At 72.6% G+C, this 15,275-nt stretch overlaps 2 protein-coding genes across 2 annotated transcripts; one reads left to right on the forward strand and one right to left on the reverse strand.

Moving 5' to 3' along the window:
* Positions 1-319: 319 nt before the first annotated feature.
* AURANDRAFT_29967 (hypothetical protein) lies at positions 320-1,600 on the reverse strand (the record flags this gene model as incomplete). The annotated part of the gene is made up of 1 exon (XM_009041045.1): positions 320-1,600. The coding sequence occupies one exon, from the start codon at positions 1,598-1,600 to the stop codon at positions 320-322; it is 1,281 nt and encodes a 426-aa protein (XP_009039293.1).
* A 164-nt stretch (positions 1,601-1,764) lies between these two features.
* On the forward strand, positions 1,765-15,244 carry AURANDRAFT_72087 (hypothetical protein; the record flags this gene model as incomplete). The annotated part of the gene is made up of 8 exons (XM_009041007.1): positions 1,765-3,306; positions 3,512-4,573; positions 4,702-4,728; positions 4,867-8,043; positions 8,193-9,242; positions 9,714-10,220; positions 10,421-10,518; positions 10,779-15,244. The coding sequence occupies 8 exons, from the start codon at positions 1,765-1,767 to the stop codon at positions 15,226-15,228; spliced, it is 11,913 nt and encodes a 3,970-aa protein (XP_009039255.1).
* Between the last annotated feature and the right edge of the window lie 31 nt (positions 15,245-15,275).

Consider the following 15,275-nt stretch of genomic DNA (forward strand, 5'->3'; position numbering starts at 1 on the left):
TGGTACAAGGACTTTTACGCGGCGAAGCGCGGCGAGGGCCCGACGGGCCCCGTCGACAAGTCGAAGAAGGCCAAGGAGGAGGCGGCGGCCAAGGCCAAGGCCGAGAACAAGAAGTCCTGGTTCGGCGGCAAGAAGAAGGCCGAGGACAAGTACGACGCGTCCAAGGGCGACGCGCCGCCGTCGCCGGACAAGCCCAAGGACGCGGCGCCGGACAAGCCCAAGGCCAAGTCGAAATTCCCGGGCTTCGGCAAGAAGAAATCATGATCTTAATTCTTGACGCAGCTTTGGTAGTCCGCGTCGTTGAAGAAGCTGAGAGGACTTAATTCTTGACGCAGAACGCGTAGTCCGCGTCGTTGAAGAAGTTGCTCTTGCAGAGGAGGTCCACGGCGCAGGGGTCCGTGAGGGCCTCGCAGCGGTCGCCGGACGACCGCGACCGCGGGCCGCGGTAGCCGCGGCGCCGCAGCGCGACGTGGTCGTCGAACGCCGATTCGTTCGTCGCGAGCTGGAGGGCGACGTACTTCTCCCAGGACCGCGGCGACAGGTCGTCGAGGCGCAGCCGGTCCTTCGCCGAGTACTCGAGCACCCAGGTCGCGGCGCCCTTTTCGTTGGCTTCGAGGATGTCGGCGGTGTAGGTCAGCGCGTCTTCGACGGTGTAGTTTCCGTCGGTAACGTAGACGCGCACGGCCGGGTTCTCGCTCGGCCAGCCCTCCGTGAGCGACGGGCCGACGAAGACGACGCCCGTCGCGGAGCCCGTGCACGTCGCGTCGTCGCACTCGCGCGTCAGCCGCACGTAGTCCTCGTGGTCGTGGCCGTAGAACTGGCCCTTGACGGTGGCGGCGTAGCGCTGCATCAAGCGCTGGTACGTGAGGCTGTGGGCCGGCAGCCAGGACTCGCCCGGGATGTGCCCGAGCACGTAGACGACGTCGCCGCGCTGCTCCGCGGCGGCGAGTTCGCCTCCGAACCACGCCATCATGTCGAAGCCGGCGCGATGCGCGGCCGAGCTGTTGTCCTTGACGAGCGGATTTAGCATGCTTAGGTAGTTGGTATTCAGCGAGATGACGACGAGCGCGTCGTCGTGGCGCTGGGAGAAGTAGCCGCCCCGCAGCGTCGCGTTCTTCGCGTCGCCCTCGACGTCCCACAGGGCCGCAAAGTGCCCGTAGCCCGCCTCGTAGGGGAAGTCGAACACGTCGCCGGGATACGAATCGTGGTTGCCCACGGCGCCGTAGACTTTCACGCCGGGCAGCGCCGCGCGCAGCTTCTCGTGCGTCGCCGCGATCGTGTCCAACACGGAGTCCGCGCCCGCCTCTCTCTGAAGGCCCGCCTGCGTGAAATCGCCGGTGAAGAGCACCATGTCCGCGGCCGGCTGGTCCGCCATGAACGCGAGGGCGGAGTCGTACAAAGCCTCGGGCGTCGCGCAATCGCCCACCGGCGCACCGAAGATGGGCGCCTGAAGCGACGCGTTCTTGATCACGGGCCCGTTGCAGTAGGCAGCCGTAGAGCTGTTGACGACGTAGATGGGATCGACATGAATGTCCGTCAAGTGATAGACGCGTCCAGCGGAGGCGACGCTGGCGAGCAGCAGGAGCCGCGGGCTGCCCATGATCGCCATACCCATGCCTTGATCGGAGCCAGAAGGGATTGAAGCTTCAATTAAAAGTTCAACAACACCTTATCAGCGCCTGTCGCATGGGCAGCCCGCGCGCGGCGTGGTGTGGCGTTGCCGCTGCTTTCGCCTCGGCGTAGGACGGGCGCCGCTCGAGAACCATGCGCCGGTCGAAGAAGCTCAATGAGTCCAAGTCCGCCTCGATCCTGCACCTGCGCTCGCAGACGCCGGCCAAGGACCTGCGCGGGAGCAAGAGCGCCACCATGCTCAACCGCGGCCCCGGCCGCAAGCACCGCACGGGGTCGCAGACGGCCGTGGCCCCGCCGTCCCTGCTCATGGCGCGGCGCGGCACGAAGACGGAGGAGCGGCCGCCGAGCTTTTGGAACGTCGCGCCGGATCTGATGATGAGCGACCTCGAGTTCGACCTGCGGCAGAAGCAGTCCTTCGACTTCGAGGCGAAGCGGCGGCGCCAGGCCGCCGAGGGGCCGACGCGGGCGCAGAAGAACCGGTCCATGCTCCAGCGGCGCGCGTCCATCCTGGGCTACAACGAGCTCAACCGGACGCTGCGGTTCCCGTCGAAGCACCGCGACCAGATGGAGACGGACACGGAGTCCGAGAGCGACGACGACCGGCCCCACCTCCACCGGGGCTCCGTCGACAGCCACCACCCGTCGACGGCGGCGGAGTCGACGGCCGCGACGCTCCGGAGCGCGCGGCTCTCCGTCGCCGGCGACGAACAGGCGGCGCTCTTCCCCAACGGGCTGCGGCGGGGCGACTACGTCGGCAAGCAGGCGAAGCCGCGCTACTTCGACGTCTACCGGCGGATCCTGCGCAAGGGCAAGACCGTGCCGCTGCACCTGCCGCTCGACGACGTCGTCAGGGACACGCTCGCGGCCGCGCCGAGCCGCGACGTCTCCGACGACGACGGCGAGCTCCTCGTCGACGACGACGACGTCACGGAGGCGCCGGGCGCCGTCGTGACGGGCAAGGCCGACGCCGAGATCTTCGAGGCCTGGGACTCGCCGCGCCACGTCTTCGCGCGGTGCTGCGCGGAGCTCGCGCCGCTCGGCTGCCTGCCGGAGCCCCTCTTCATCCGCTCGGGCGCCGAGGGCGACGCGGAGAAGATCGACCTGAGCCACCGGGCGCTGGGCGACGGCCTGGCCTGCGCCTTCGCGAAGATCATCCCGAACATCCCGCGCCTCATCACGCTGAACATGCGCGACAACCGCATGACGGACGTGGGCATCGCGGCCGTGCTCCACGCGGTCTGCACGCACAACGGCGGCGGCTGCCCGCGGCTGACGAATTTAAATTTGTCGCAGAACGACATCGACCTCGAGGCCGTCGAGTCCATCGCGGAGTTCGTGTCGTTCTCGGGCTGCGCGCTCAAGAAACTCACGCTCGAGACCGCGGACCTCGACGACACGGAGTGCGGCGTGCTCATGAAGGCCATGACCGTCAACACGCACCTCACCGAAATGTCCGTGCGCGGGAACATCCTCGGCGGCTACGGGGAGAAGCTCCTGCGGCCCGTCGTCATCGAGGCCGGCGACGCCGCGAAGGCGCCGCCGCTGGCGGAGAAGGCGCCCTGGAACGCGTCGACGAAGCCCGGCGGCCTGCTGGAGAAGTCGCCGTCGCGCCGGTCGAGCTTCTCGTCGTCCGCGGGGCCCCGCTGGCACTACGCGGGCGGCGTCGCCGTCGCGGTGATGCTCGTCGAGAACGGGGCGGGAGAAGCGTGATTCGCTTCAACCCTTGAGTGTTCCGCGCGCGCGCGTTCTAGGAAAAGCATCCAAGCTTCGAGAGCGCTCCGAGAGATGATCGCTCGTCCAAAAATCAGCCGGAACGAGTGGACAACGGCCGAGAGAGGAGCCTTTGACGTTGGGAATGTCGCACTCTTTTCCCGCCCAGGTCGAGAACGCGCACCTCACGAAGCTGGACCTGTCCTGGAACGCGCTGGGCACGTCGTCGGGCATCGCCATCGGCGTCGGCCTCGGCGTGAACCGCGCGCTGCGCTGGCTGAACCTGGCCTACAACTCCATCGGCGACAAGGGCGCGGCGGCGATCGGCCGCGCGCTCGACAGCAACGGGCGGCTGCGGACGCTGAACCTCGCGCACACGGGCGTCGGGCCCGTGGCGGCCATGGTCATCGCCGAGGGCATGCGCGAGAATTACGCGTTGGACGTGCTCAACGTGAGCGGCAACCCCGTGGGCTTCCTCGGCGGCCGCGCGCTCATGCGCGTGCTCAACACGTCGCGGCGGCCGCGGACGCTGCTCATGAACGACGTCGCCTTCGACGTGTCGGCCGCCGGCGGCTTCGACAGCGACAGCCCGGCGGGGAAGTACGTCCTGGACATCGACGACCCGGGCGACTGGATGGTCGCGCGGGCGCTGGTGTGGATCGCGACGACGCGGCCCGGCGCGCGGTTTAAGCGCATCGCCGAGGTCGCGGACGTGCCCCCGGAGGGCGAGGTCAGCGACCTCGACAAGTCGCCGGAGCAGATCCGCGCCGAGACCGTGGACCGGCTCGTCGTGTCCGCGGCCAAGGCCCAGGGCGCGATCGCGCCGCCGAAGGAGGCGAAGCCGAACCGGCGCCAGGTGACCCTCGTGCGGCGCTTCGACGACAACGCGGGCAAGGGCGCGGGCACCGTGGGCTGGAAGCCGCCGAAGAAGGCGCGGAAGCGGCGGCCGAAGATGGACGAGGCGACGGCGAACCGCCTGCAGAAGCGGCTCAGGGACGCGATCGGCACGATCTCCATCAAGGCGCTCTTCAAGCGCTACGACCAGGACATGAACGGCATCGACGCCGACGAGTTCATCAAGATGACGCGGCGGGACCTGCGCCTGCCGAAGGACGGCGCCCAGGGCGTCACCGACGACGAGATCGACTGGCTCGTCACGGCGCTCGACAGGGCAGCAAAAGGGTGCGAAATTCCCAACTTCAAAGGCTCCTATCTCGGCCGTTTTCCGCTCGTTTCGGCTGATTTTTGGACGAGCGATCATCTCTCGGAACGACCTCGAAGCGTGGGTGCTATTTCCGAAACGCGCGCGCGCGGAACACTCACGTTGAAGCGACGTTGAATCACCCTTTTGCTGCCCAGGCGCTCGACACGGACCAGGGCGGCACGGTGAACCCCGACGAGCTCGACGACTTCCTCGAGCTGGGCACGGCGGCCTTCTTCACGGCGGACCACATGGACTTCGACGACGGCTCCGGCGGCTGCGGCTCCGGCGACGACGACGAGGCGCCGGCGCCGAAGAAGAAGGTCGTCGCGAACCCGTTCGCGCCCGAGTGGAAGGCCGCGAAGATGCTCCAGCGGCGGCTCCGCACGATCCGCATGCACCGCGAGGCCCAGCAGCGCGCGGCGATCCTCGCGACGAACTCGGACGTCGCGTCCTTCGCGCGGAACGTCGACGGATGCGGCGACGGACCGAAGACGCGCGGCCGGCCGCGCTTCGGCATGCGGGCCCACGCGGCCAACGAGACGGGCAGCCAGCAGCGCCTGCGCATCCTGAAGCGGTGCCTCCTCGACGGCGACACGGGCGAGCCCTTCGAGCCGCGGCGCGGCGCGAAGCTCGAGCTCGAGTTCGAGCAGCACGCGCTCCCCGCGTCGGAGCTCGGCATGCTCAACGCGACGGGGCTGCTGGCGGTGGCCCAGGTCCTCGTGCGCACGACCCTCGAGGACCGGCTGACGCTCCTGCGGCTGGCCTTCGCGGAGGTCTACGTCGTCGCGGCGCAAGCGCAGGACCTGCTGGACCGCGTCGGGAGCTCGCACCGGCCCTTCGACGGCAACGAGCTCGTCGAGGCGCTCTTCTGTCTCCTGCAGCGCGTCGTCGACACGCAGAGCGTGCACAACCTGATGGAGCGCAATCTGAGCCGGGACCAGGCCGTGCTCCTGCGGTCGAAATTCGGCGGCGCGTACTGCGTCTTCACGGGCGCGTTGTGCGGCCACCACGACCTCGACCTCACGCGGCCGGTGGAAAGAGCGGCCCTGCACCGCCTCGTGACCTACGACGCGATCCAGGCGGCGCAGCAGCGCGGCGCGTTCGGCGACGACGGCGGCGACGCGGGCGGCGAGGCGGTGGGCGTCTACGCGAACGAGGACACGACCGCGGCGCTCGCGCGCGGCGGCACGAGCCAGCACGGCGACTACCGGGGCTTCCGGAACGCGACGATGAACCGCGTGCGCATCAAGCACGACGCCATCGAGCGGCTCGCCGTCGGCTTCGGCTCGATGGGCGCGCACGACCCGAACCCCGTCGCGGGCAAGCGGACGCTGAGCTTCGACTACGTTGCGAATTTAAAGCCGCCGACGACGGCGGCGCCGGCGGGCGAGGCGCGCGTCGACACGCTGCTCCACAGCTGCGGCCTCAAGTTCGACGCGACGGAGGTCACGAAGAGCGCGAAGCTCACGCGGCTCATGCCGACGTTCATGTTCCAGCAGGTGCTGCGCAAGAAGACCGTGCGGCCCAAGGAGTTACGGGTCGTCGGCTACAAGAGCGCGAGCCAGTCGTCGGAGTCCGCGGCGGAGGCCGCGGCCGCGCACAAGCGCGAGAAGTTCAAGCGGCTCAAGCTCAAGGGCGTCTGCGACCGGTCCGCGCACCACGGCAAGCCCTGGGACGTCGCCGACTGGCTCGAGGCGCGCTACGCGACGCCCCGGGTCACCTGGCACCGCGCGGACCTCGAGAGCCTCGCGGCGTCGCTCGACGTCGGCGAGGCCGCGATGCGGTGCGACGTCGAGGAGGGGCGGCTGCTGCCCGCGGCGGCGGGCGGCCGGGGCGGCGCGGGCCCGGGCGAGTCCCTGCCGTCCGTGAAGATCGTGCGCTCCGTCTTCGAGGTCCGCGCGCGCGTCTGCCACCCGGGCGAGCTCTCGGCGCTCACGTGGCGCCACGCGGCGCCGACGCCCGGGGACGTCGCGAAGCGCGAGTCCGTCAAGCACAGCGACCTGTTGCCGGCGAAGTTCGACTCGAACCGGTCCCAGCGGAGCCAGCCCCGGAAGCTGAAGCGGCGCACGTCCATGGACGACCTGAGCTTCATCTCCAAGGTCCAGGCGGCGATCCGCGCGCGCGCGGCGCGCGCGGCGAGCAAGGTCGCCCACGGCGCGCCGCCGGTCATCGAGACCTTCATCTCGCGGCGCCTGCCCGTGGACCAGGACGGCCGGCTCCAGTCGAACCCCGCGCGCGCGGCGATCCTCGGCGTCGTCGAGGCGTGCCGCGACCGGCTGGGCGTCCGCGTGGGCCACGAGGACGTGCGCCTCACGCTGCGCTGCAAGAACGGCGAGAACGCGTCGTCGCTGCCGCCCAAGTTCCTCGACGGCGTCGACACGGCCGCGACGGTCTTCTACTACGACGTCTACGTCCGGGGCCTGCCCGAGCGGCCGTTCCTCCCCTGCCGCGGGGACAGCGGCTTCGTCCACGGCGCCTGGGTGCCCTACGAGGAGTGCGAGGAGCCGCCGTCGCCCGAGGAGCTCGACTTCTCCAAGGTCGTGCTCCAGTGCCGCCTCGCGACGACGTCGGACCTCTTCCTCTGCCGCCAGATCCGGCACATCGTCGAGCGCTTCGAGCACCACAAGGAGAAGCTCGAGATCCAGAAGAAGTGGCGCGAGCGCAAGGCCGCCATGGAGAAGGAGTCCAAGGCCCTCATGAAACGGCGCGCGTCGCTCGATCGCCTCGCGTCGTTCGGCCGGTCCGGCGGCCGCGACCTGAGCCCCGCGATGATCCAGCGGTCGCTGGCGCCGCCGCCGGCGCGGACGGAGGTGGGGCCCGCGGCGCCGGCGGACGGCGCCAAGCCCGCGCGGCCCCGGTCGGCGACGAAGCGGTCCAACCCGCCCGACGGCGCCGCGGCCGCCGTCGACGCCGTCGCGGCGGGCGACGCCGCGTCCGCGGAGGAGCCCGAGGAGCCGCCGCCGCCGCCCGTGTTCCGGCCGCTGGCGGACCTCGTCGTCCACCTCTTTTCGAGGTGCCTCGACCCGGAGAACTTCTACTGGGCCGTGCTCGACCCGACGTTCCCGATCCCGCAGAACCGGAACGAGGTCATCCACCGCCTCGGCTGGCTCAACGTGCTCGACGTGCGCAACCCGGAGATCGCGGGCTACGACATCGACCTGCGCTACCCGGACCACTGGAAGGTCGCGCACGTGCTCACGCAGCTCGCGGCCGTCGAGCCGGGCCTCAACTTCAAGCACCCGACGTTCCGCCGGCTCCACGGCCTCGACCCCATCCCGGGCTGGGACCTCCCGGCGAACTGGGACGTCGTACGCTACACGGGCAACCTCGCCAAGGGCATCCCCACGGACGGCGCGCTCACGCTCGACTACGAGTGCGACGCGGACGACCTCGAGCTCCGCCGCGACCTCGGCGACGCGTTCACGCTCGCGCGCGTCCAGCGGCCCCAGCGGAGCGCCATCGAGGCCGCGACGCTGCTGGACGAGGACCACTATAAGGTTGAGGAGTAGGGTTGAACTGCTCGTTACCGGAAACACTCTTGCGCCGCCAGGTTCGAGGCTGACGATCCGGTCGAAGTCGCCGACGTGTCGGCGTCGACAGCCGAAGCGCCATGGCCGACGCGCAGCCGCCGCCGAAGAAGTTGAAGGTGGGCGCCTTCGCGGCCATGCTCAAGAAAAGGCATGACCGGGAGCAGAAGGAGGAGGCCGAAGCGCGCGAGAAGGCGTCGAAGCCGCTGCCGGCGCCCAAGCCGCGTGGCCCCGCCCCCAAGGACCTCAAGCAGCGCCCCAAGACCTGGGACCCGCTCGGCGGCGCCGTCGACACCACCAACACGTCGCACCCCATGGGCCAGTACCGCGGCGCGTGGATCGGCGTCGAGGAGAGCGACCCGGACGCGGAGCCGCTACCCGCTCAGCGGCGTCCCACCGGGCGTCCGCCGGCGGGCTACCGGTGGGACCCGTGCGCCGGCCCCGTCGTGCCCTGCCAGGGCCACGCCGCCGGCGTCTACCAGGGCAAGTACGTCAACGACGACGACACGCACTCGTCGTCCGACGAGGAGCAGGACGCGCAGGAGGTCGAGATGGTCGGCAGCCGATCTCGAGCGACGATGTCGGCCCCGGCCGTGAAGCAGCGGGGTCCTTATGTTTATGCACCCGGGCGTCACCCGAGCGTGATCATGAAGCAGCTGCACGCGGCTTTCAGGGAGAAGCTCGTGGAGGACGCGCGCGCGGCCGGGTTCGAGTTCGGGAACTGCGAGACGTGCAACGACCCAGTGATCGTGGGCTGGAATTCGACCTTGTCGTACAAGATGCTAACGAAAAGGTTCAAAGGGCAAAAACTCGTGTCGCGTCTCGGCGGGCGGCTCTGCAGGATCTGCTACTCGCGGGCCCGCGCCGCGGGAGACCTGCCGGAAATGAAGAACTCGAAGCGGATGCAGATACTCGCGACGGAAGTTCGGGAGAAGCTGTTCGCGGCGGAAAGCTCGGACGACGAGGAGCAGCCCGAGGACCAGGACCGGCTCCAGCCCATCACGATGAAGACGCGCAGCATGCCCGTGGGCTCCTCCCTGCCCAGTGTCGAGCAGAGCATCGCGAAGGAGCGGAAGCGGAAACGCCGCGAGCGGGCCGCGGTGCAGTTGACGCGGGTGCTCAAGTCCACGGGCGCGGTGGCGGACGCGGCGGAGGAGTTCAAGGCCCAGGTGAAGAAGACGAGGGGGGCGGCGCGGAAGGCGGCCGAGTTAGGTGCGTAACTCGCTGTGTCCACCCAGTCCCCTAGCGACGGCGGGAAGCTGTGCAGCGCCTCGCGCACGCCGCGGCGCAGCACGGCCGCCGCGTGGCACGCCGAAACCCGCGTCCTCGACCGTAGCAGGCCCGCCCGTTCGGGCGTCGCCGACGGGAGGCGCGGCTCGCCCGCCCGGACGGGCGAGGCGTCGGGCGCCGCCGGCCCGAAAATAATTTTTTTTCTATACCCCCGGCGGCCAGAAAGCTAATGGCTCGCTTTGTTTGTTTCGCGAGCGACTCAGTCAGCGAGGAGAGCCTCTCGACGCGACGCTCCACGTGTTCACACGATTCACGCGACTCCGCCTGCGCCTGGGCAAGGTCCGATGGACGTCCTAGACCAAATGGAGGCCGAATGTGAGGATGACGAGCTCGCACAACAAGCCATACAGAAGATGAAGGACTGCCTCGAAGGCGACTCGGGTGAGAAGGTCGACGATGACAAGGTCGACGAATACGTCGCGGAGCAGCACGCCGTCCAGGAAATGTTGAAGGAGAACACCGAAACTCAGCGCCAAGCGGAGCTCCACTACCAGCAGAAGGCGAAAACCAAGTCCGCCGCGAACAAGCGCGACGGCGAGACGCCCGCCGACGGCGATACGGACGCGCCGACGAACGGCGCCACGGGCGCGCCCGCGGCCGCGAGCCCGCCGAAGAAGAAGCGCGGGCGCGGGCCGCCCGAGACGCCGTCCGAGGGCGGCGAGAGCGGCGTCGCGGGCCGCGTCGGCGCGCGGAAGAACCGCGGCACCCGCGCGCCCTCCGAGTTCCGCGAGGAGCCATCGACCTTCCTCGCGCAGTCCTCCGCGCGCTTCGGCGACCAGCGCGGCGTGACCTTCGCCAAACCCAAGGAGAAGCGCCACTACACGTACCGCGACGACAACACTATCGAGTCGCTCACCGTCACCACCAGGGCAGCAAAAGGGTGATTCAACGTCGCTTCAACATGAGTGTTCCGCGCGCGCGCGTTCCGAAAAAAGCATCCACGCTTCGAGACCGTTCCGAGAGATGATCGCTCGTCCAAAAATCAGCCAAAACGAGTGGAAAACGGCCGAGATATGAGCCTTTGAAGTTGGGAATTTCGCACCCTTTTGCTGCCCAGGTCACCACCCAGGACTCGCTCACGACCGGAGTGACCACGGTCGCGCAGGCCGAAAAGATCGAGCAGCTCCAGGCGGAGCTCGCGGCCGCCCGCGCGAAGTAGGATCTCGCCTCCCCCCCCCCCTGCCCCGCGCGCGCGTTCGAGCCACTCGTCCGCGTCGGCGCGGCCTACATCCTGTGCCAGCCAGTGTCCCCTGTGCATAGATGAGGCAAGCTATTTGAAAGCATGGACCTTATATAGCCGAACCGTGCCGAACACAAATGCGCTAGGCGAACGCGTGAACGCGCCGAACACAAATGGGCTACGCCGAGCTCTTCGAACAGTCGAAGCTGCGCCCTGCCGCGCTGCGCGACCACAGCGCGTCGAGCAGCGAGTCCGAGGGCGAGGAGGCCGAGCCGCGCGCGCCGCCGGCGCCGGCTCAGGCGCCGGCTCAGGCGCCGGCACCGGCGCCGGCGCCCGCCGCGGCGCCGCGGCGCGTCTGGAAGGGCAAGGGCGCCTTCGCGCCGCGGCGGCGGTCGACGCCGGCCGCGGCGCGGCGCTACACCGTCGGCGAGGCCGCGCGGCGCCACGGCGAGGGCTGCGTCAAGGGGTCGCGGCTCTCGCTCGTCGGCGAGCTCATCAGCGAGATCGCGGACGTGCCGGCCTTCGCCGCGGGCTGCGCGACGGTCTTCCTGAGCAACAACGCGCTCACGTCGCTCCGGGGCATCTCGCAGTTCCGAGACGTCGTCGCTTTATCAGCGACGAACAACTGCGTCGCGCACCTGGAGGAGCTCGCGCACCTGGGCGCCTTGAAGAAGCTCGAGACGCTGGCCCTCGACGGCAACGCCGTCTCCTGGCTGCCGGGCTACCGCTGCCGCGCGATCTGCGCCGCGGGCGACGAGCTCAAGCGGCTCGACGGCCGCGACGTGTCGCCCGCGGAGCGCGCGGCGGCGCGGCCGGGCGACCGGAAGAACGGCGCCATCTGGGACGACTTGGTGCGCCGCGCGCTCTGGGCCCGGGCCATCGGCATCTACGCGAAGCTGCGCGTGTGCCACCGGGAGCTGCGGCGCGTCTTCGCGTCCGCGTTCTCGGCGCCGCACGCGGAGCCGCGGCCGCCCGCGGCGACGCCGCGCGAGCTCCTCAAGCGCTGGCGCCTCGACGGGGCCTGCGCCCACGAGGCGCCCCACGTGCGGCGGCGCGTCGAGGACGCCGCGCGCGAGGCCGCCTTCGCCATGAAGCGCGGCGGGAAGCAGCGGCCCGCGGGCGACGACGTCTTCGCGCGCGTGCTCGACGGCATCAACCGCCAGTACATGAGCGCGCTGGAGGCCTGCGAGCACAACGACGGCGCCGAGCACCGGGACCGGAGCCGGCTGCCCGTGCGGGCTTTGTGCGACGCCGCGCGGACGGAGATGGCCGCCGCGGGCTTCTCGGCCGACGGCCGGCCGCGGGGCCTCGTCGACGACCGCGCGGCGCCCTTCGACGACGACGACGACGACGACGACGACGGCGGGCCGCCGCCGGCCCAGGACCACGAGTCCGTCGTGTCCAGCCTGCCGTCGGCGAGCCTGCCGTCGGCGTCGCTGCCGCCGCAGCAGGCGGACCCGGACGAGCAGTCGGACGTCGACGACGCGTACTTCGTCGAGGCCGACGAGGCGCCGCACGCGGCGCCGCCCGCGCCCGCGCCGGCGCCGGAGCGCCGCCGGTCCGCCGCGCGGGAGCCGCCGCGGCCGCCGCCGGAGCGGCGCCGGCCGTCGGCCGCCGCGGCGCCGCCGCCGCGGCCGCCGCGGCCGGAGCCCCCGCGGCCCCGGGCGTCGTCCGCGGCGCTCCACGTCTTCCCCCGGGCCGCGCCGGCGCCGGCGCCGGCCGCGCCCCCCCCGGCGCCCGCGCGCCGCGGGTCCGCGGCGACGGCGGCGTCCGGGTCCGCGGCGACGGCCCAGGTCGCGCCCGCCGCGGCGCCGCCGGCGCCCGGCTCCGCGGCCGGCGCGTCGACCGCGGGCTCGAGCCGGCGGCGGTCGACGGTGCTCCTCGCGCGCGCGGCGGAGACGGACCGCCTCGAGCAGGTCGCGAAGCACGTCGACGACTTCGTCGGCGGCGACGCGGGGCTCGATTCGGCGTCGTACGCGCTCCTGGAGGACGACGCGACGCCGGACGCGCACGACGGCAGTCTGCAGTCGCTCAAGACCTACGCGCGCGCGCAGAAGCGGCGCCTCAAGGCGCTGGAGACCGCCGTCGCGAGCGAGCGGCGCCGGTCCCTGGCCGCGCGGCAGCTGGAGCTGGGCGTGGCCGAGGCGGCGCGCGCCGAGGCGCCCGACGACGCGACCGTCGCGACGTCCGTGGTCGAGGACGCCGAGGAGGAGCTCGAGCGCCTGCGGGCCGTCTTGGCGGCGGCGGTGCAGCGCAGCGGCAAGCTGCGGGATCTCATGGCGCGGCGCGACGCGGCCGTCGAGGCCGCGGGCAAAGCGGAGGCCGCCGCGGACGCCGCGGCCGCGGACCTGGCGGACGCGAACGCCGGGCTGGACCGGCGCCGGGACGCGCTCGAGGACGCCGAGGCGTCGCTGGCCGCCGCCGCCGACGACGCCAAGGCCGCGGCGCGCGACCGCGCGGCCGCGCTGCTCGACGCGGGCGGCTACGACTCGGCGAGCGGCGGCTCGAGCGGCGACTCGAGCGGCGACTCGAGCGACGACGGCCGCGCGGCGCGCCGCGCGGCCGCGGGCGCCGACGTCGCCGCGTTGATCGCGAAGCACGCCGCGGCGGCCGGCGGCGACGGGCTGCCCCGGTTGGCCGCCGCCAGGGCGCCCCTGCTCCTGCGGCGGACGCTCCGGCGGCTCCGGGCCGCGCGGCGCGTCGCGGGCGACGACGACGACGTCGCGCTGCCGAGCACGCTCCGGCGCCGGGCGCGGAGCGGCCTCGCCGCGCTGCGGAGCGCCGTCGCGGCCCGGAAGATCGTGGCGTTGTCCGCGGACTTCGCGGCGCGCGCGGCGGTCGCGCGCTGCGTCGACGCGCTCCGGTCCGCGTCCGCGCGCGGGCCCGCGGCGCGGCGCCGCGCGGACCCGCCCGCCTCCCGCGCCAAGGCCCGCGCCGCGCTGGCGCGCTGGCGGGCGAGCGCGGTTGAAACGCGGCGGCTCCGGGAAAACGCGCTGACGATCGCGACGCCGCGGCGGTTGAGGGCCGCGACGGCGCGCTGGCGCGGCTGGGCGTCCGGCGCGCGGCAGCGCCGCGAGCGCGTCGCCGCGGCCTGGCTGCTGCGGCGCGTGCTCCGGGACTGGCGCCGCGTCCTGGCCTGCGCCGTGGGCCGGCGGCGCGCCGCGGCGCGCGGCGTCGCGCCCGTCGCCGACGCGCTGAAACGGCGGTGGCGGTTCTTCGCGTGGCGGCGCGCGGCGGCCGCGGCGCGCGTCGCGCGGCTCGTCCGCGGGCCCGGGGCCGAGCGGCGGTCGCGGGCCATCGCGCTGGCTCTGTGGCGCGAGCGCGCGGACGACGTCGGCCGCTTTAGGGTCGCCGCGGCCAAGGCTTTGGAGCGCTACCTCGGGGCGCTCGCGCGGCGGGGCTTCGAGGGCTGGCGCGCGGCGGCGACGCGGCGGAAGGCGCTCCGGGGCCTGCGGCGCATCGCGCGGCGGGCCGCCGCGGGCCGGTCGCGCATCGAGCGCGACCGGCGCGCGGCGCGGGAGACGGCGGAGCGCGGCCGGCGCGCCGCCGTCGTCGCGTGGGCGGCCGCGCGCGAGACGCGCGCGCGGCGCGCGTTGCTGGCGCGCGTCGCCGCCGCCTGGCACGGCGAGCGCGCCGCGGCGGCCTGCCGGCGGCGCGCCCTGCTCCGGTGCGCCACCGCGGCGACGCCGCGCGCGCGGCTGAGCCGGCGCCTGGACGCGGCCGACTCGACGTGCCGCGCCGCGGCGCTCGAGCGCTGGTTCCTCAACGCGATGCTGCGGCCGGCCAAGGCCGCGCGCGAGGCCGCGGCCGTGCAACGGGCGACGGCGGAGGCCGCGGTCGTCGCCGCGGAGGACCGGCTCTTCAAAAGGCTCAAGCGCGCGGCCGCCGCGGCCGCCGCCGTCGCCGCGACGACGCGGCGCTGCGAGCGCGCGGCGGCCGAGGTCGCCCGGGAGGCCGACGCGGCGAAGGTGGCCAAGGCGGCGGCGCAGGACGAGGCCGCGCGGGCCGACGCGGCCGACGCGGCGCTCGCGAAGGCGCGAAGGCGCTGCGATCACGCGGCGACGGACGTCAAGGCGGAGGCGCGCGCGCTCGCGGTCGCGTCCAAGGCCCTGGACCAGCTCGCCGCGGGCCTGGGCACGGACGGCGGCGTCGGGGCGCTGGCGGTGCGCGTGGAGAAGCGGGGGCGGAGGCCGCCGCGCGCGAAGAAGCCCGCGAAGGGCGACCCCGCTCGCACGTTCCGCGCGCTCGCGGACTGCGAGAAGCGCCTCGGCTGGCTGCGCACGGCCAAGGCGGAGCTCGGCCGCGCGCGGGGGGACCGCGACCTCGCGACGGACCACGCGAAGACGGCCAAGGCGACGTTCGCGTCCGAGGCGGACGCGAAGCTCGCCGCCGCCGTCGCGCTCGCGAGGGACCTCCGGCGGGCCATCGCGGAGAGCGAGGGCCAGGCCGCGGCCCACGAGCGGGGGAAGCTGCGCGTCCTCGGCGACCTCGAGGCGCTCAAGCGCGACCTCGACGCCGTCGTCGCGGAGACGCGCGAGACGCGCGACGACCGCAAGGCGCGGCTCGACAAGGTCGCGCGGCGCAACGCCGCGCTCGAGCGCGAGCGCCAGCAGGAGGCGTCGGCGCTCCAGAACCTGCGGCCGGCCGAGGACGGGTTGGACGGCCTGCCCTGGGCCGGGCCCTAAAAAAGTTTCATCGGAGGTGGTGTTACGGGGGTTCGCGGGGCGCCGGG

The sequence above is a fragment of the Aureococcus anophagefferens genome (assembly GCF_000186865.1).
Source record: "Aureococcus anophagefferens unplaced genomic scaffold AURANscaffold_18, whole genome shotgun sequence".
In the NCBI taxonomy this organism is placed as follows: Eukaryota; class Pelagophyceae; order Pelagomonadales; family Pelagomonadaceae; genus Aureococcus; species Aureococcus anophagefferens.